The 21,979-nt window shown below is 44.8% G+C and overlaps 1 protein-coding gene across 1 annotated transcript in view; it reads left to right on the forward strand.

Annotated features, from left to right (window-relative positions):
- The window catches only part of ces2b (carboxylesterase 2b), a 126,746-nt gene that overhangs the window by 82,018 nt on the left and 22,749 nt on the right, over window positions 1-21,979 (forward strand). Inside the window, exons 56-62 of the mRNA XM_067436585.1 lie at window positions 8,008-8,161; window positions 9,377-9,481; window positions 16,030-16,128; window positions 16,253-16,399; window positions 16,531-16,608; window positions 16,780-16,927; window positions 17,030-17,179. Coding sequence (XP_067292686.1) covers window positions 8,008-8,161; window positions 9,377-9,481; window positions 16,030-16,128; window positions 16,253-16,399; window positions 16,531-16,608; window positions 16,780-16,927; window positions 17,030-17,179 — 881 coding nt within the window. The remainder of the gene's footprint in view (window positions 1-8,007; window positions 8,162-9,376; window positions 9,482-16,029; window positions 16,129-16,252; window positions 16,400-16,530; window positions 16,609-16,779; window positions 16,928-17,029; window positions 17,180-21,979) is intronic.

Raw genomic sequence — 21,979 nt, forward strand, 5'->3', positions numbered from 1 at the left:
AACAGTATAAAAAAATAAAAAAGCCAGTTCATGACACCTTTAAATCTAAAACATGCTAGAAAAATGCTAGCAATGTTCTAAATCATGCTAGTAATGAGCTAGAACATGCTAAAAATGTGTCAGCCTTTAAGTAGACAAGTAAAATGTGATAGCTTTTTCTGAAAGTTTAAAATAACTTGAATTGAAGTCAATAAAATGTTAAAGGGGGGGGGGGGGGGGGGTGAAATGCTGTTTCATGCATACTGATCTTTTTACACTGTTAAAGACTTGGAATCCCATACTAAACATAGACAAAGTTTCAAAAGTTAAGGTGGACGTTTGATGGGAGTATTTCTTTGTCAAAAATACTACTTCCGGTTAGTCATAAGTTTCGGCAAGTTTTTTGAGATCATGCGTCCCCATTGACGTTAATGGGGGCGGAATTTCCTTGTATGGGCCTTACGGACAATTCTACCGGAAGCACGTGAGAGAGAGAGAGGGAGAGAGCGAAAGTAACACGCTACGCCCATCAAAGCGCTGGCTTGTAGGATGCTGGACAGGTGATGTGCACATAACAATGTCACCAAAAAAGTGCGTTTTTGGTTGCCAGACCAAGACAGTCCTGCACAGATTCCCCAAAAACCCCGCGTTAAGGCAACAGTGGATGTAATTTGCTTTTCCGGATCAGCAACTGAGTTGCGCGAATGTTTATATCTGTTCGCTGCATTTCGGTGCCGACTGTTTCATAAACAAGGCCCAGCTCGACGCCGGATTTTCCCGATCGCCTAATGCTGAAGGATGGAGCAGTCCCAACGTTAGAACCGCAGGCTGTGAGTGAGACTGCTTCAAATGTCTGTGTTTTTGCCTATGCTCATCAAGTAGCCCAAACATGATCACGTATAGTTAATTGATCAATGGAGCATGCGATGTGTAGTGCGTGTACATTTGTTTAGCTGGCCACTATATGTGTAACTTTATGTTTGTGTATTGTAAAAGCACTAGAGGTCTTCACGGGACACTCGAGACCCGTGGACCCGGGATCCGACCCGGGACCCGTACGGGTTCGGGTCTATTTTTTAAATGGTCAGCCGGGTCCGGGTCGGGTCCTAATCTATTACTTCGGTTCCCGGGTCTGTTAATGTTGTAGCCTATGCAATACGTCAATCGGACTCGGAGAACACCTGGCCGTGAGAGTCAGCGCGGCTTGTGTGTTTTGTGTAACTTACAAATTGCTAAATTAGGATAAGAAAACTGTGAGCCGGGAAATGAGGTTTAGAAATACACAACAACAACAAAAACACAAGCGCTCTCTCTCTCGCGCGCGCGCGCGCGCTCTCTCAGCCTTTTAGAAAGCGGGCAGATTTAATGCATGCGCGCGGTAATAATGTACTCAAGAATATATTTCAAATCAGCAACAAGACCTCAGGTAAACTGTCACATAAATGTTTTCTGTGATGCTCAAATTGCATAAAAAAAGGCTCATATTTCAGGTTGCTCCAGCTGACGCGCGAGTGCAGTCTCAAGCGCGTGTCATGTTTCTATGGCAACCCGAGCTTCCGCAGACCGCAGTGACTGTAATGACTTTAAAAATAATATGAATGAACCGTCTTGTTTAATCTTAAAGTTCTGCTAGTCAGACTCAGAGAGATTATGGCAAATAAATAATGGTAACGCAAGCGGCCATGGCACTAAACGAGCAATAGTTATTAGTTCAAAAGGGCAAACAGTCAAAGTTATTATGCGAATTAACTCATAAATCCGTCACTGTGAAATAAAATTGACTTTTACAGCTGAAATGAGTGAATTAAGCATGCTTGGAGTTGGAACAATTAATGAGGAATATTGTAATACATCACAATCAAGGTACAAGGGAGACAACAGCTATATCGTTAGGTAGGCTGACTGAGACAAAGTTATTTTTCGCAGCTTGTTCATTAACTTGTTAACAGCAGTAACGTTATATTGTGTAATATGAGACAATCGGGTTCAGTCGCGTCTGTGTCTTCCCGGCGGGTTCGGTTCCAGCTATCAAATAATAGACGGGTCCATGTCGGTTCCGGGTAATATATTTTTGGCATTTTTCGGATCTGCACGGGTCCGGGTCCAGTTTTTGAAATAATGGACGGGTCCGGGTCGGGTCTGTGTTGAACATTGCGGGTCTCTTCGGGTTCGGGTGCGAATTTTTGGACCCGTGAAGACCTCTAGAAAGCACTCCAAACAACAATACACAAAGAGGGGGGAAATATGTTGAACTAAATAAGCACCCTTCTTCATTCAAATGCGCTACTATTCCGTGTCTTTCTATGTAAACACTTAGCCTGCCGTGCAAAACCAGTCCGCTTACTGTCTACACAAACCACGCGTAAACACACAAACACACGTGCACAACTGCACTTCCCACATGTACACCTTCAAAGACAAAAATACGACGATATAATTCAAGTATAAATATGTAAATAACACAAGCCGCTAAGCATATTATATAGTTAGTGTATAACTTGTACCACATAGAGACGTCCTGCTCTAGTCGTTTTTGCTGCTGCTCCTGTTCAACTGCAGCCTCTGGGTCTGATTCCGGATCATAGATGTATGGCTGTATCTGATTAAAAGCCATATTTTTATTTTGAATAAAGTTTTTTTCCCGCTGTTAGGGATGACACAGCTTTACGACGCACTCGACTCAACACAATAGCAGCAGCGAGCACACGTCATTATTTGAGATACCCCTCGCTGCAGACTGTAGCGCGCTGACGTCACGAATATACGTCACGTATATTACGTATCGCATATCTTTAAAACGCATGCGCCATAACGTGGTGACTGCGCATGCGTGTACTATTTGCGTTATGCGGTGATGTCACGTGTTTTGATGTCTTGTTTGACGTCCCACGTCTTTAAAATGCATGAAAAAACTTGACATAATAGGTTGATAAAATGTTAAAAACGCTAAAGTAATAAAAAAAAAACAGCAAAACGGAGTACACATATTCTTGGTTTTGACCATGCCACCTGAGGTAAAACAATAAGGAATTACAGAGTATACTTTGTAATGGCTGTGTATTTTATTTAAACTAAGTGTAGTTTAGATTACAACTCTTTATTGTCCACGCAGGTGGAAATTCATCTTCAGCCTCACAAAAATTATTAATTTGAATTCCCAATTCAATACAGTAAACACACAAAGAAACTTGCAAGAATTACATGTCCCATGCATTACAAACGTATAAACTAATTACGCTAAGACCATAAATAAGTAATATCACTAAATAAATAAATAACCACCCTTAGTAACATAATGTACATAGATCGTTAATTGTATAAAATAATGGCAGATGGTATAAATGTGTTATTTTCACATTATGTTGTAGCCTACATTGTTCTTCTTTATTTGTGTGTATTATATTTTTTTGGACAGTTTCTGTTGCATTGACAATACGACATGTAAAACATTTATGCCAATAAAGTAGTTTGATGTTAAACTGACTACATACAGTACATTTTCAGTGTCTATATCCCATATTATATATACCAACTTTTAAAAAAATTTCAAACTCATAAGAGTGACAACTTTCTTTTATTTCAAAACAAAGCAGACCTCTCTTTTATCATTATAATTACAGAATTATGTACACATACAGATTATCACACACACATATACAAACATTATAATTTTTTATATCGCATACACACAAAACAATCCATTCAAATCTACTCAGCCTGAAATATCCCTCCATCATTAGAAAAACATTCAACCCGAGCAATAGCCCTCATCCTCCTTATCTGGATGAAATCACCTCAGGACTCCCCATCCGCCATCAGGAGCAGACCCGGGTGGGCAGTCCTTGAAGAGTGCAGAGCAAGCACAGTGTCAATGAGCAGGGCACCCCAAACTCTTGTTTGTGTTCTGTGGAAAATGCACACCAGTTCTAGACACCTAATTTAGATAAAATATAGAACAAACCATGTTGAATAATTTTGCAGAAAGGCATGAACATGGTACAGGGTCATACCAGGACAATATTTTAAAATGCATTATTGGAAGAAGTTAGACAAAGATATGCTTGAGTGTTATTGGTGTTATTGGCAAACTTTAGATTGAGAAAGCCTAGCCTGAAAGTTTCAAATATTTTCAAAAGCTATGAAGTTTGAAGATTCAGTAGTTCAAAGTAGTTTTCAAACTGAAAGTTTACAGTCTATCAGAAACAAAAACATGATAAATAGATAGACACATTACAGACTGGCATGACATGCAGACAGACAGACATTACAGACAGACACATTACAGACTGGCATGACATGCAGACAGACAGACATTACAGACAGACACATTACAGACTGGCATGACATGCAGACAGACAGACATTACAGACAGACACATTACAGACTGGCATGACATGCAGACAGACAGACATTACAGACAGACACATTACAGACTGGCATGACATGCAGACAGACAGACATTACAGACAGACACATTACAGACTGGCATGACATGCAGACAGACAGACATTACAGACAGACACATTACAGACTGGCATGACATGCAGACAGACAGACATTACAGACAGACACATTACAGACTGGCATGACATGCAGACAGACAGACATTACAGACAGACACATTACAGACTGGCATGACATGCAGACAGACAGACACATTACAGACTGGCATGACATGCAGACAGACAGACATTACAGACAGACACATTACAGACTGGCATGACATGCAGGCAGACAGACATTACAGACAGACACATTACAGACTGGCATGACATGCAGACAGACAGACATTACAGACAGACACATTACAGACTGGCATGACATGCAGGCAGACAGACATTACAGACAGACACATTACAGACTGGCATGACATGCAGGCAGACAGACATTACAGACAGACACATTACAGACTGGCATGACATGCAGGCAGACAGACATTACAGACAGACACATTACAGACTGGCATGACATGCAGGCAGACAGACATTACAGACAGACACATTACAGACTGGCATGACATGCAGGCAGACAGACATTACAGACAGACACATTACAGACTGGCATGACATGCAGACAGACAGACATTACAGACAGACACATTACAGACTGGCATGACATGCAGGCAGACAGACATTACAGACAGACACATTACAGACTGGCATGACATGCAGGCAGACAGACATTACAGACAGACACATTACAATCTGGCATGACATGCAGACAGACACATTACAGACAGACATATTACAGACAGACATATTACAGACTGGCATGACATACAGACAGACATGCAGGCAGACAGACAGACATACACATTACAGATTGGCATGACATGCAGGCAGACAGCCATTACAGACAGACAGATATTACAGACTGGCATGACAGAGATATATATATATATATACACACAATTTATTTTTTTACCAAAAAAAAAAAAAAAAAAAGTAACATAACCTACAGTACATACAGGAACATAACTTTTACAGTACGATCTGATCATGCTGCAAAAAAGTGTTGTTCCTCAGTAGTTTTCACAAGTGTCTAAAGTGTTTTTTTTTAAACAAGATCCATTTACTGACGTTACGAAATGACATACGAATACGAATTCTTGAAATTGATAATATAAAGTGAGTTTATAATTAAAATAATAACAAATATCATCTATCAAAGCTGAGAAAACCAACCTATTTCAAAGGAAAGGTTTTATTACTCATTGACAGATATTTGATTTGTTTTCAACATAAATTCCCATAATTTTATTCATTCTTTTGAGACTCCAATCTACATTTGCATTCCATGTAAATGCATCTCTGTTTAAAGATGTTTAAATATCTATTTGGAAAAACAAGACAAAAATTAGGATTTTTTATTTATTTTTTTTGCAATGTATGCAATAATCAATGACATGACTTCATTAATTTAAGTCTTTCTGCTCTATTTTAAGACATCTTCAAAGCATTAATTTGTTTAGAGGCACACATGTTAAACATTAATAAATTAAACATTTATGACGCTCTATATGGCATCCCTAACAATTAAAAGCTGTTAACACAAACACACAATTGTTAAAAACAACATAAATACACTGCTTATTGACTTACTGCCATGGAATCCATACCTTTCGAGCGAACGCTAACATCATCCTCAGGTGATTGAAGTTGAAAATGAATATACGCGCATGCGCGAATACACAAAGTGACATCATCGGCGCGCATGCGTATTAAATACCGACGAAACGTCACATTGCGCATGCGCGCTAACAGCTACGTGACGCAATATTCGTGATGTCACCGCGCTACAGTCTGCAGCGAGGAGTATTTGGAGAATTTAGCTCCGCTCACACGACACGCCCCCACCCGCTCGGCTTTTTTCGGAAAGACTCGGAACAGCGCATCTTTCTTATATAATTATAAAAAAAATAAAGACTTTTCGGAGATATGCAGGATGCAATGCTACTCTATAGGTACTCAAGATTGACATGACACTGACTGAAACTGAGTGTTTCACCCCCCCTTTAATATGTTCTAGCACATTGGTTACATCTTTTAGCAAGTTTCTAGCATATTTTAACACATTAATATGTTTTAACAACATGTTTTAGCATGATTTAGCATGTTGCAGTGGTGTTTCTAACATGAATTAGCAAATTGTTAGCATGATTTAACATGTTCCTGGCATGTTTTAACACATGCTAAACTGTTTCTAGCATGAATTAGCATATTGCTAGCATGTTTTAACATAGTGTTGCATCCCCGTTTTAGTCTAGGGATGGAGGAACATGTAGCAGAATAAAATATGGCGACAGTAAGGTTCAATTCCTAACCCCAGTGCTTTTACAGAGAACAGTCAACTCAATATCAAAAACAAGTGCTCTTATTTTATAAATGTGGGAGGATTCCCAGGCTTCAAATCTTAATTAATCATATTCCCAACTAGGCCTCAACACCTTTTTTGGAGTGTTATCCCCACTCTGACCTCTGAATAAGACTCAATTAAAGATCTGCAAAGGCATTTTTCTCATCTCTACTTGAAGGGTTGTGTTAAATATGCTTCTAAACAAATTCTTAGGGCTTGAGACTGAATTCTTATATAATATTTGTTCGACACCAACCGTAGGTACTGCTTGTACAGTCATTGTAGTCAGATGACTGCCAATACTTTCTACTTACTGGAAGTAAAGAGAGAGAAACAGGGAAAAAGAATTGGGAACAAAAAAAACTAAACAAACAAACTAAACTAAACATATGTCCTTGGACGTAACACCCTCACCGTGTTTCAAGTATAAATTGTCACATTGCATGTTTTAACATGCTGCTAGGATGATTGAGCACTTTTCTAACACGGTGTAACAGTGCTAGCATGTTTGAACAGGTTGCTAGCATGGTTTAGCACATTGCCAACATTTTGACATGTTAGCATGATTTGACACAATGCTAGCCTATTTTTAACATGAACTAGGACTTTGCTAGCGTATTTTAAGACGTTGAAGTTGTGATTACCAGCTTGTCACGTTCAAGTTCTTTGTCGACGGAAATAACAGGAATCATGGAGGACACCAGGGGAAATTTTATTGTCAGTTCCATTGACAACCAAATAACATTCACAGCACTCTCTAGATAAAAGGCAGATTGCTGACAATTCTGGAATTTTTGTCAAAAACAGGCATTTTTCGCTGTTTATAAAACATGCAATATGCTTCAAATGATTATTCATTATGTGTAAATATGCACTGCTTTAATGACAAGGCAATGTAACTGTTGTGGGGAAAAAATCGAATAAATAACAGCATTCTACAAAATTGATAATATTTCTACAACACATTAAACTAACTCACAGATGTTTAAAGAGTTTCCCAGTGGTAAACATGACTTGAGAGAGCATTCATGTCTAATCAGTTTGAATCAGTTTAATTTTTTTAAACGACCATAAAGTCCTCTTATGTTATCTGTGTGATGCTTTAGAACTCTGATCAGTGTAATTGATAGGAAGGTTTCTAATGTAATTCTACGATGATATTCTGCCCTTTAGCACAGGAGATGAACACGCGCCAGGAAACTATGGTCTTCTGGACCAGGTGGCTGCACTTCAATGGGTCCAGGAGAACATCCACAGCTTTGGGGGTGACCCTGATTTAGTGACCATCTTTGGAGAGTCTGCTGGAGGAGTCAGCGTGTCTTTACATGTAAGCATTTATTATGTTCCAGTTTTGCCTGTGTTCCCTTTGCTAGTCTGTTTCCATAAGTTCCCCTAAGTTACGCTAATCATTCTTGATGTATAGTTTCCCAAGTTCATTTGTTGATGTATGAGTGTTTTAATTATTATTAAAGATTACCTTAATTCTCCTTTCCTTTGTCATGCATATTTCTCTCAAACACCAGTTTGTTACAGAGTAACGGACCCTCAAAATTGAGTAAAAACTATGGATTCACCAGCAGTCTCCTCCTTACCTCACTGGTAAACGTAGTAGAACATGAGAACATGGTAAACCAAAGTGAGTCTGGCCAGCTGAATGAGCCGGCTACATCATCCGTCATCATGGAAGTACTTGTGGAGTACAAGGAATGGAGGAAGACCCTGCACATATTCCCAATGCTGAGGGTGAGCGGCTGATGACCTCTAGTTGATGTTTTGAGAATTTGGAAGGGGATATTTCCCAATGTCTCCCATCCCTGCTGGACCCACCCAGTACGAAGTCTCCTGTGTCTCTCTGTGCCCTCACTGGTCCTGTCCTGCTCCAAGTCTCCTGTGTTTCTAGAGTTCCCTCCAAGCCTGCCTCTTGCCTCTTCTTCCAAAATCAGCAGTTTCATCAGCCCCGCCTTCACTGGTTCCTTTCAGCCCCACAACCTTTCCACTAACACCACTCAGTTGTGTGGACCTACCTCAGGTCTTCCAGTAGCCTGTGTTGCCCAGGCAAGAGCATCCCCTGGCTCTGCCTCTAGCTGCTGATCCCGTCACTCATCTTGGCTCCTCTCTCCCTCAGCTCCACCAGAGACCATTGACCTCACAGCTCCCTTGTCCCTCCGTCTCCACCTTAGACAGACCTGATTCTGCCTGCGCCACAGAGTTACAAGCCTACAACTATGCTTTGTCCCTCCACCCCTTAGTTTCCGTTGGGCTCCGCCTTCCCTCTAGCTTCGCCTTGGTTCTCAGGCCCACCGGCTGCACCTCAGTCATCTGGTACCCTGGCTCCACCTCCAACACTTATTGCTGTGGCTTCCATAGTTATTCATGTTATTAATATGATTTCTACTACTTTATTTGTCCATTATTGTCGACGTATGAGTGTTAATTTTATTTAATATCAAAAATTATCTTGATTCTCCGTTCTTTTGTCATGCATGTGTCTTTCCAATGCCAACATATTACATTGTCACAGAATCAAAACATTTTTTCATAGGTTCTATCTCCATTATCTGCAAACCTCTTCCATCATGCTATCGCAGAGAGCGGTACGGCAACAGTGGATTTTCTCATGAGTCCCAACCCTCTGCCATTAGCTCAGGTCAGTTACACCTGTTCTTTTCTTAAAGGGTTACTTCAGCGATTAGCATATGGCTTTGTATCAGTAGAAACCCTGGAGTATATTCAAATAATTGTGCTTCCCCCCCTTATATCCCCCTGAGATAAGAGATTTATAATAATTATTAATTCATTACATTTATATAGCGCTTTTCTAGGCACTCAAAGCGCTTTACATAGAAGGGGGAATCTCCTCTACCACCACCAATGTGCAGCACCCACTTGGATGATGCGAAGGCAGCCATATTGCGCCAGAACGCTCACCACACACCAGCTGATTGGTGGAGAGGAGACCGAGTGATTAGGCCAATCATTATTTGGTTATTAGGAGGCCATGATGGACAGAGGCCAATGGGCAAATTTGGCCAGGATGCTGGGTTACACCCCTATTCTTTATCGAATGACATCCTGGGATTTTTAATGACCACAGAGAGTCAGGACCTCGGTTTAACGTCTCATACGAAAGATGGTGCTCTTTGACAGTTTAGTGTCCCCATCACTATACTGGGGTGTTAGGACCCACACAGACCACAGGGTGAGCGCCCCCTGCTGGCCTCACTAACACCTCTACCAGCAGCTCCTGGTTCCCTTTATCGAGGGAACTTGCACTGCGTCATCGTAGATGACACATCGGGGAACGCCCTCGGCGTGACGCTGCTGAGTTCATATCAAAAAAGTCCAATCTTGATTGGTGTTGCGTGATGACTTAACGAGTGACGGCATACCCGGAGGTATAAAGGGCACAAGCAAACGCAGCTTCCTGCTTTCAGCGGTCACGCTCTGTGTTCTGTCTGTCTATTTGGTGTTGTTTGTCCCGTAGGGCTTTCAATATTATTAGAGATTATGGCGAGCGAGCAGTTCAGACGGTGTGTGCCTCCCTGTCCGCGTTTTATTTCGGGCATGGACACACACCTGCTCTGTGTGCAGTGTCTCGGCGTGCAGCACGCCCGGGCCGCTCTCGAGGGAGCGGCTTGCGGTGAGTGCGATAAGCTGCCGCTGAGAGTGCTGTGCTCGCGGCTGGCGGTCTTTGACGAGGCCGGCCAGCCTCGCGAGCCTCGCGGTTCTGGGCCCGCTGTTGCCGAGGCAGAGCGGCGCCGCAGATCGTGGGGCTCGCAGATGGATCTGTCAGTAGGATTAGGGAATGTTGAGGCATCTCCCTCTTCCTCTGACGATTCAGAGGTCCTTCCGCCACGTGTGGAAGCCCGCGCTGCGGCTTCTTCCCACGATGCGGAGGATCAGGTGCTCATGCTGTCCGATTCTGAGGGGTCGTTGACGATGAGCACCGAAGCTGGCGCAGTGGGGCAGTCGCCACCCCACTCGCAGGCTATGGAGGAGCTCGTGGAGGTCTTGACTCGCGCTGTGGCCAAGCTGAGTCTAGATTGGCCACAGGAAGAGGTGCACATCCAGCCGCCAAATAAGCTGGATGAGCGCTTCTTCAAGTGCCGAGCCCAGTCTCCACACCGGGGTCTGCCGTTTTTCCCCGACCTGCACAATGAGTTGTGCAGGGCGTGGGAAAAACCCTTCTCAGCGCGTTTGACTACGCCCCCTGCACTTGACTTCGCTAATGTGCTGGGGGCGTCTGAGAGGGGATATGTTGCGCTGCCGAGGGTTGAAGAAGCGCTCGCGGGCCACCTCTCACCCGAGACAGCAGCTTCATTGAAGACCCCGGCATTGCCCTCGAAACCATGCCGAGAGACGTTGAAGCTGGTGGGAAGGGCATATAGTGCGGCTGGTCGTGCTGGTGGGTGCCTGCACACTCTCGCGGTTCTGCAGGCCTACCAAGCGGACTTGCTGAAGGAGCTTGATGAGGGCGAGGGTCCCTCCCCGGAGGATGTGACTGAGCTGAGGAAGGCTGCGGATTTGTCTCTCCGCGTCACCAAAGAGGCGGCCCGTGCTATCGGCCGCTCCATAGCGGGTTTGGTGTGCGCGGAGAGGCATCTCTGGTTCAACCTGTCGGGGATTAGGGAGAGAGACAGACACTTTCTCCTGGATTCCCCGATTTCGCCTTCTGGCCTTTTCGGAGGCGCTGTAAGCACCGTCGTCGAGAGGTTTCAGGAGGTGAAAAAGCAGGCGGCCGCCTTAAGCCAGTTCATCCCTCGCCGCTGGGGCTCCTCCAGCAGGGCTGCCTCGAGTGGGCAGTCCCAGCCAGCACAGGGCTCCTCGCACCGCGAAGTGCAGAAGCAGAGCGTCACTTCTCGTGCCCCTTCTGAGGGAGCTTGGCAGAAGAAGCGACGCTCTCGCGGGAAGTCTTCGAAGCCGAAGACCGACCTGAGGGAGGTCATTCAGGCTAAGAAGGCTTCCAAGCGGTCCTAGCTGCTGCAGGGCCGCTGAGAGCTGTCCCCCACGGGGTGGAGCGACTGAGGTCGTTCTCCCCCCGGAGCTCTCGGGGAATCGATGTTGTGCTCCCGCAGTCAAAAGGGCTCCGGGCCACATCATTTCCCCGCGTTCACGCGCGGCTCTGGCCAGCACATATAAAATCTGCAGCAGAGCAGCGAATGCGTTCGCACACCGAAAATCTACCTCAACTAGTCCCTGCCGGTTATCCGCTTCAGGGGGTCGAAGGAGAGGTTCGGTCGATACCCCAGGCCAGCCTCGAGAGGCTGGTGCCCTTATCAGAGTATCTCGGCGCATGGTCATGCCTTCTGAATATCTCTGTGTGGGCCCTGCGCACTGTAGAACGGGGCTACAGACTGCAGTTCAGAGTTCCTACCCCGAAATTTGGGGGGATAGTCTGGACGGTGGTCAGTCCCGAGCAGGTGGGGGTAATGGGGCAGGAAGTACACTCTCTGCTGTTAAAAGGGGCGATAGAAAGGGTCCCCCCGCCGGAGAGAGAGGTCGGGTTCTACAGCCGGTACTTCATAGTCCCCAAGAAGGATGGGGGGTTGCATCCAATTTTAGATCTCAGACTTCTGAATCGATCTCTGAGGAGATACAGGTTCAGGATGTTAACCATTCCCGTCATCGTGAGTCAGATCCAGTTCGAGGACTGGTTCGTCACGATAGATCTAAAGGACGCATACTTCCATATCTCCATCCTTCCCAGTCACAGGAGGTTCCTGAGGTTCGCTTTCGGGGGCGAAGCGTACCAATATCGGGTTCTTCCCTTCGGCCTAGGTCTTTCACCTCGCACCTTCACAAAGTGCATGGATGCAGCCCTGGCTCCGCTAAGACTCCAGCGCATCCGTGTACTGAATTATATCGACGACTGGCTGATCATGGCCAGATCGTACGATATGGCGGTTCAGCATTGAGATGCTGTTCTAGCCCATATGAGGTGCTTGGGACTGAGACTCAACGCGAAGAAAAGCGCGTTGACGCCCTGCCAGAGAATTACGTTCCTGGGAATAGTACAACACTGCCGTAGTTATAGGAATAGTACAACACTGCCGACAACACTGCCGTAGTATCGTATCTAAATCATCAGGGGGGTCTGAGATCGCGCCCTCTGTACAGACTGGCGCATCAGGTCCTCCTGTGGTCCCACGGGAAACTGTCATCTCTCAGGGCAGTTTACATCCCGGGGGATCAAAACCAGGGAGCAGACATCCTGTCGAGGCAGGGGCTGAGGCCCGGGGAGTGGCGTCTCCATCCAGAGGTGGTGGAGGCCATATGCGAGAGGTTTGTCCAATTGGACGTGGATTTGTTTGAGTCTCGAGAGACGACCCACTGCCCACTTTGGTTCTCCCTCAGGCATCCGGCTCCATTGGGCCTGGATGCTATGTCACAGATGTGGCCGAGGCTGCGTCTGTACGCATTTCCCCCAATTGCTCTGCTCCCGGGAGTTCTGGAGCGTGTCCGCTGGGAAGGCAGTCGCCTGCTTTTAATAGCACCCCGGTGGCCGACCAGGGTATGGTTCTCAGACATTATGGACCTGCTAGACGGTCTTCCGTGGCAGATTCCTCTGAGGAGGGATCTGCTGACTCAGGCGGGGGGCTCGATCTTTCACCCCCAGCCAGAGTTATGGAACCTGTGGGCCTGGCCCCTGAGGGGGCAGAGCTCATAGAGGAAGGTCTGTCAGCAGGTGTCGTAGAGACTATACTCAGCTCCAGGGCTCCTTCCACCAGGAGGCTGTACAACCTAAAGTGGAGAGCAGAGTCCTGCAGGCAATCTGCGAATCTGCATAAAAGTGGCTAAAACGGGTGGATTATGACATTTATAAAATTCACGGGCGGGGATGCGGGCGGATAATTAACTCTGTGCGGGCGGGTAGTAGCGCGGATGGGCGGATGAAAAATATGTGCAATAGGCTATTTCTGTGGCAAAGTGAACGTGAGAGCGAGAGAGAGAGAGAGCAGGGCGTGATTGTGAATGAGCGTCACCTGCGAGCCACACCGGTCTCGAGTTCTCTGAGGGAGCTCGGAATCATATAAGGACGAGAGATCACCAGACCTGGATTTGACGTTGAGTTGTGTTTATGTTTTATTATGTGTGTGCGCATGGGAGATGTCCATGAAGGGCTACTCACGTTACTTTCGTTTTGTTTGGTTAAAGTCTTTTAAATGTTCGCTGGTTCCCGCCTCCTTCTTCCCCCATCCAACATATTGTAGGCTATTACAATTTCTATGTCCAAATTACCATTACACACACACGCAACAACGATATGCCATTTGACCCATCACGTCACCACCACTGCGACATTGAAACTTTAGTTGATGCCTCTCGTAGCGCAGAAGGAGCGCGCGTTGCAGGAGTAGCAATGGATGAAGTAAAAGTAAAGCTGGTGAGTGGAGAAGCTATATGAAATTGTTGACAATGAGTCTTTAAAGGCACTTTTGCCTGTTTCATTAGCCCATTCATGACGCTGTTGATGTTGAGAGAGGTGTAGGATAAAAAAAATTAAAGCATTTTAATTTGAATGTTTTAGCGTGTGTGATTTATCGCGGGCACGGGTCGGGTAACGGGGCAAATATTAACGGGTCTGGGCGGGTACGGATTTAATTTTGAAATTTTCACGGGTTACGGGTCGGATCTGGTGCTAAACCTTGCGGGTACGGGCGGGGGCGGGTCTCCAAAAATGGACCCGTGCAGGACTCTGGTGGAGAGTATTTTCCATTTGGTGTAGAGACCGTGAGGTAGACCCAGTTAACTGCGCTGTGGCTTCAGTACTGGAGTTTCTCCAAGATCGGTTTTCCGCTGGGCTTACCCCGTCCACACTTAAGGTGTATGTGGCAGCGATAGGAGCTTTCCACGAACCATTAGGTGAAGATCCCTTCATGGGATCTGGCAGTGGTGCTCGAAGGGTTGGTTGAGGCCCCCTTCGAGCCACTGGAGTTGGCTGAGGCCAAGAACCTTACGCTTAAGGTAGCTTTTCTCTTAGCCATCACTTCTCTGAGGAGAGTGGGGGACCTTCAGGCATTGGCAGTTACGCCCAATTGCTTGGAGTTTGCCCCAGGCGGAGTAAAAGCTATCTTGCGGCCGATCCCGGGGTACATTCCCAAGGTACCGTCTAATGCGGTACGGTCGGTGGTTCTCCAGGCTTTTCATCCCCCGCCTCATGTGACTGCAGATGAGGGCAGGCTTCACCTCCTCTGCCCGGAGCGGGCATTGAGGATTTATTTGGAGAGGCCTGCCCAGTGGAGGAAGTCAGACCAGTTGTAAGTGTGCTTTGGTCCACCTAGGAAAGGGCTGCCTGCGGCAAAACAGACCATTAGTAACTGGATTGTCCAGGCAATAGCCACGGCCTATCAGGTGCGCAACTTGCCTTCACCTATAGCCGTGAGGGCTCATTCTACCAGGGGCATGGCCTCCTCAGTAGCCCTCCTTTCTGGAGCTTCTTTGCAGGCAATCTGCGAAGCGGCCGGGTGGGCCACCCCGCACACTTTCGTTAAATATTACAGTCTGCACCTCCCGGCGACGCCAGGCGCTAGGGTGCTCGCCCCCTGAGTATGCACTCCGGTCCATATCAGGGGGCTCAAGATAGGCGAGGACTAGTGGGTACTCGTTCCCCGATGTGTCATCTACGATGACGCAGTGCGAGTTCCCTCGATAAAGGGAACGTCTCGGGTTATGAATATAACCCATGTTTCCCTGAGAGGGAACAAGACACTGTGTCTCGTAGCCCCGCCTATCGACAGAGCGTCCCGCTTCATAGCAGTAACCTGCGTTTGCTTGTGCCGGCGTCCCTTTATACCTCCGGGTATGCCGTCACTCGTTACGTCATCACGCAACACCAATCAAGATTGGACTTTTTTGATATGAACTCAGCAGCGTCACGCCGAGGGTGTAATTGTAGTGTCTGTTCTCTAACTCAGTCCCAGTAATCCAGTAGCGGTGCTTTTGGGAATGGCCTCACAGGGCAGTGAAGTATTCTGGGAATTGTAGTCTTTCATCCCCATGAGACAAAAATACATTTTCTGTCTTTTCTCAGTCTAGAAGGCACCAAATTCAAAAATAATTTCACATTTCTACTACATTGATGACCCAGTTTAAATACAGATTCATCTTTACAGTGCTGAAGTACCCCTTTAAACAAATTAATCATTCTGTTGTAAAAATTTAAGAAATTGAGTGTAAACACTTGTTCCTCTCTAGGCTGTAGGAAATGTATCCGGCTGTGATATTTCCAGCACAAAAAAGATTGTTGACTGTGTGATGCAGCTGACAGAAGAAGACATCTTAACAATTGCAAAGGTCTGCCTGTCTGTCCAAATACTGGATTTTCTCATTGAACCTGTATACAACACTCACAAATAAAGTGACCGGTTCAACTATGTACTGAACAGTGTGTTTGGATATGTTTGTCTTTTTGAAACAGGAGCATCCAATGCTTCGTTTTGGAGTAACAGTGGATGGCCAGTTCCTTCCAAAACCTGCAGCGGAGATTCTTCAATCCCACCAGTTTAATAAAGTGCCTCTGATCAACGGAATCACTAATGATGAGTGTGGATTTATGCTGCCTAATGTAAACACAGACTGCTTCACTTTTAAAATCTGTAAAAATACAAACATGCGTTTTGTTTCTCCAAAAATTAAAATTTTTGTTAGAATTTCATGTTAGAATAGGGAAATTCTAATATAACTGTTTTTCCATAGGCCTTTTCACCTCCAGGATGGACAGATGGGATGGACCTGGAGCAGATTGTGCCATTGTTGACAAAGTTCAATCATGATGTAAGAGAATATAATACTTTTATCTTCAGTTTTAAATTTTTATTTGCATAGCATGCAGATGTATTTTTTCTAGATTATTGTTTGTATTTTAAAATATAAATATATATATATATATAAAATATATTATTACACATTTTATGTAATATTCTGGTCTAATTTGATCCCCTTTAGCTTCAAGATCAGTCCATTCTTGAGCTTGTTTTAAATGAGTATCTGGGCACATCGCCTGACAGGATCAAAATCCGAGATGGTTTACGAGAGATGTTAGGAGACTTTATGTTCAACATCCCAGCTCGCAAAGGAGCGAATTACCACAGAGGTGAGAGTTTGTTTAATGTGCTGTAGAAATATGATTAATTTCTTAGAATGCCGTTTCAATAATACTCAGATAATAAAAAAATAATAATGATTCTATTTCTAGATGCCGGTGCACCAGTATACATGTATGAATTCCAGCATACTCCCAGTATAGTTAAAAACAAAAGACCCAGTTTTGTTGGAAGTGACCACGCAGATGAAACTGCATTCGTTCTTGGTTCTTGCTTTGGAGATGGAATTATAAAGCTGGAAGGTAAACCCCAAATAATATTATAAAGTGTAACAAATGGTTTTAGTCTTCATAAGAACACGGTGTCACAATAGCAAAATTTCTGCAAAATCAAAGTCAGTTGTCTATTGTCAATAGTGTAGCGATGTATGAAGCACAGCTCACAATGAAGTCACTTTTTATACCAAGCAGCTTTTTGTTAATTATTGCAACGAATCCACTTAAACTCTTTCCGAAAACTGCAAGATTATATTTCCATCCTCATTTGTGATTGTGCGTATTACAATTGAAATGAATGGATTTGTATTGTAAAAATTTTAGGGATGACCCGAATAGTCGAAGATTCGATGCATCGATATGCAGAGCCAGATTCAACCACCGATCTCACAGTTGAATCTTCGTAGGTGTTATGAAACGAGGGGAGAAATACCATTTTGGCAATATGGGGGTGTTCAATATTTTAAAGATGCGGCGCGGCGCAGCACTGAGCTTCGCGTCCAGGGATCCGCGCCTTTAAAATTCGAACACGTTTTCAAAATTGAGTGTACACACACGGTGGCGGAATTCGGCGAGTGTCCGCAGCGAGTCAGGAAGTTGTTTAAAATCCTGCCTTTCCATGAAATCGTCAATGTACATATTGATTTCACCCTGTGCTACAAGATACACCCATCGTGCAGCTCTTCTGTCACAAGTCGATTCAAAATTGAGCTCGGGCGTATATAATGTGTGCGTCCGGTGTGAGATACCTGAGACGGCGCTGAGCTTCGTGTCCGGTGTGAGATACCTGAGACGGCGCTGAGCTTCGCGTCCGGTGTGAGATACCCGAGACGGCGCTGAGCTTCAGTCTGGTGTGAGATACCTGAGATGGCGCTGAGCTTCAGTCTGGTGTGAGATACCTGAGACGGCGCTGAGCTTTGTGTCTGGTGTGAGATACCTGAGACGGCGCTGAGCTTTGTGTCTGGTGTGAGATACCTGAGACGGCGCTGAGCTTCAGTCTGGTGTGAGATACCTGAGACGGCGCTGAGCTTCACGTCCGGTGTGAGATACCTGAGACGGCGCTGAGCTTCCCGTCCGGTGTGAAATACCTGAGACGGCGCTGAGCTTCGCGTCCGGTGTGAGATACCTGAGACGGCGCTGAGCTTCGCGTCCGGTGTGAGATACCTGAGATGGCGCTGAGCTTCAGTATGGTGTGAGATACCTGAGACGGTGCTGAGCTTCAGTCTGGTGTGAGATACCTGAGACGGCGCTGAGCTTCAGTCCGGTGTGAGATACCTGAGACGGCGCTGAGCTTTGTGTCAGGTGTGAGATACCTGAGACGGTGCTGAGCTTCAGTCTGGTGTGAGATATATGGCAAGCCGTTTTAGCATTAAATACACCTTCGCATACTAGTCATAAATCAGTTTTGACTAGTCATAATTCCAGTTCCAGATATCTACAATGTGATTGTGACTAGTCATAATATGGATTGAAGATATCTACAATGTTAATTCGACTAGTCATAATATACATTCAAGATATCTATAATGCTATTTTGACTAGTCACATTCTTCCATTGACTTCCATTGGAAAATATTTCCAGATATCTTCAAATGAGTTTTGACTAGTAGAAATTGTAATTAAAGATATCTTTAATTGATTTAATACTAGGCATAATTCTAATTAGAGATATCTCAAATTACAATTGCACTAGTAAAAATTATAATTAGAGATATCTCTAACTGGTTTTTGACTAGTCATAATCACATTTAAGATATCTTTAATTCATCAAATTTAAAGATATCTAAAATACATTTGTAGATATCTGCAAATAATTTATTACTAGTCAAATTATAATTGAAGATATCTTGAATTGGATTTTTGTCTAGGCAAAACTTAATACGAGATATCTTGAATTGGAATTCTTCCTAGTCAAAACTCATTTAAAGATATCTGCAATTTAATTATAGATATCTCTGTCTGATTTTTGACTAGACAGATCTTTCTTTGGAGATATCTGCAATTAGCTTTGTGACTAGGAAGAATATAGATGTAGATATCTGGAATTAACATTTTGACTAGTCAAAACTCCTTTATAGATATCTTAAACATGCATGCAAATATGCCTTAGCTAAGCCACACCTTAAACATTTTATTAACCAATCCTACCGCGGAAACCGTTGTCATCTGCCATTTTGTTTAAGAATTGTATAATAAAAGTCCTGCGTCTTTGGTCATTTTAAGCTCATTTATATAGAAGGAAATCAAACGAATGAAAATAAAAAATGTACCTGGGACATGTGTAAACGTGACATATAATATGCTGAGAAGATCAAGAAGGTTGTTGTCTAATTCTAGGCTATATATTAAAGTAATAAACAATGTTGAGATGTGCATGCTGTGGATTCAATTGTGTTAGTTTTCATTCCCAAACGAACACATTTAAAGCTAAGCATTTGGCCTTATTTCTGGTGCAACATTACATATGTTATAATTTTAAAATAACTTTTCAACGCACTGGCGCTCATCACAGCAGAATATCACATCGCAGATCTTTTGCTATCATACAACACACCACTCCCACCTTGTGGATTATTACCTTTATGACACGAGTAAACACAACGCAATGTACTAATCAATGTAATCAGTAGCTACATCATGTCAATGCTATTTAAACATTTATTAACCTGTAATCTTTTTTTAAATCATTCTTAAATATTTTTGACTGGGTCTGCTGGAGACATTTAATCATATGCATCCAAATGTTGTCACTCGTCGATTATTGGTGGAAAATGTCCTCACGTCACAACCCTACACAACAGCGCAGATTTGACTAGGAGCAGGTACAATTCAGATATCTTAAAATAGAGTTGTGACTAGTCGAAACTGAATTAGAGATATCTCTAATTACCTTTGCGTATGTGTGACGCGTCTATTGAAGATATCTCTAACCTCATTACAGATATCTTTAATAGAGTTTTGACTAGTCAAAATGTATTTAGAGATATCTCGAATCAGATTTCTTACTAGTGCAATTATAATTGCAGATATCTCTAATTGTCATTTTGACTAGTCGAATTATAATTATCACTAGTCAAAATACAATTGTTACTATCTTTAAATATAATTATAGATAGTCAGACAAAGGTTTAAATGCTAAAATGGCTTGCGATAGAGATACCTGAGACGGTGCTGAGCTTCAGTCAGGTGTGAGATACCTGAGACGGTGCTGAGCTTCAGTCTGGTGTGAGATACCTGAGACGGCGCTGAGCTTCAGTCCGGTGTGAGATACCTGCGACAGTGCTGAGCTTAAGTCTGGCGTGAGATACCTGAGACGGCGCTGAGCTTCGTGTCCAGTGTGAGATACCTGAGACGGCGCTGAGCTTCAGTCCGGTGTGAGATACCTGAGACGGCGCTGAGCTTCGTGTCCGGTGTGAGATACCTGAGACGGCGCTGAGCTTTGCGTCCGATGTGAGATACCTGAGACGGCGCTGAGCTTTGCGTCCGGTGTGAGATACCTGAGACGGCACTGAGCTTTGCGTCCGGTGTGAGACCCCCTTTAAGCACAATCGGCTTAAAGGGATACTTCACCGCTTTTTCATATTAAACTATGTTATTCCCTTAACTAAAACGAGTTGTTACATACCTCTCTCCTCCCAGTGCGTGCACTTAATCTCTCTGACGTGCGGTGATGATCTGATAGCATTTAGCTTAGCCCACTAAGCCCAGTTCATTCACTATGGAACCAAACAGAGATCAAGTTAGAAGTACCAAACACCTCCACATTTCCCCTAATTAAATACAGTTACACGAGTAGTTGAACGATCAAGTATGGTGACAAAATAAAACGTGGTACTTCTCTAATCGGATTAAAAAGGAGAACTATAATGTATGGCGGATTAGCACTTCTGCACTTCCATAGTGAATGAACGTCTCGGTTACGTATGTAACCCTCGTTCCCTGAAGGAGGGAACGGAGACGCCACGTCGGAGTACCGACGAATAGGAATCTCGCTTGCGAGAGCCAATCTACTTCGAGTCTAACTAAACGAGCCAATGCACATTGGCATGCAATGATTGCACCAGGTGCTCATGCCACGCCACGCGGGTATAAATGAGACACAGGTGATTGCATCAAATTATCTTTTTTGCTGAGGAGCCGAGTAGGTAGACTGGCGCCCCGGCAGGGACAGAGGACATGGCGACGGGACGTGGCGTCTCCGTTCCCTCCTTCAGGGAACGAGGGTTACATACGTAACCGAGACGTTCCCATTCAGTCGGTCACTCTCGACGCCACGTCGGAGTACCGACGAATAGGAATCCCTACCAAAGCGCCATGGACTCTGCCCCCTTCCAGTGCCCTGTGTGAGCCTCCTGAGCTCTCTTACCTGATGAGACGGGGCTCACACCGAGAAGTCCATCACTGCTGTTCCGCATGACCCGCTCAGTGACTATTGGATAACACTGGGAAGCGTGCCCAATGGGGGGCCGCTGCGGAACCACATCATACCACGGGAGTTATGTGGGGACCGAGCTGAGCCGTAGCCCGCCGCCGTGAGGGGGGCTCCATCCCTAAAAAGGAGGGCTCTCCCAAGGGAAAGACACGGGCTTCCGAGAGGAGCAACCGTGGAAAAAGTGTGGGATCCCCGTAGGGTCACTCACATGGCCCCAGCCAATTACCGGTTCTCCAGGATTCAGCGGTAAGGGGCCTGATGCCGGACGCTCCGCCACGCCCGGCACCGAGGGCGGTGGAGGACTCACAGAGTTTGCTTCTGGAGAATTAAGCGCCGAGGCGCAGCAAGCCGACAAGAGCCGGGCCTCTCAGTGCTTCTACCCGTTTGAGGTGAGA

Source organism: Pseudorasbora parva, chromosome 25 (genome assembly GCF_024679245.1).
Source record: "Pseudorasbora parva isolate DD20220531a chromosome 25, ASM2467924v1, whole genome shotgun sequence".
Taxonomy (NCBI): Eukaryota; Metazoa; Chordata; class Actinopteri; order Cypriniformes; family Gobionidae; genus Pseudorasbora; species Pseudorasbora parva.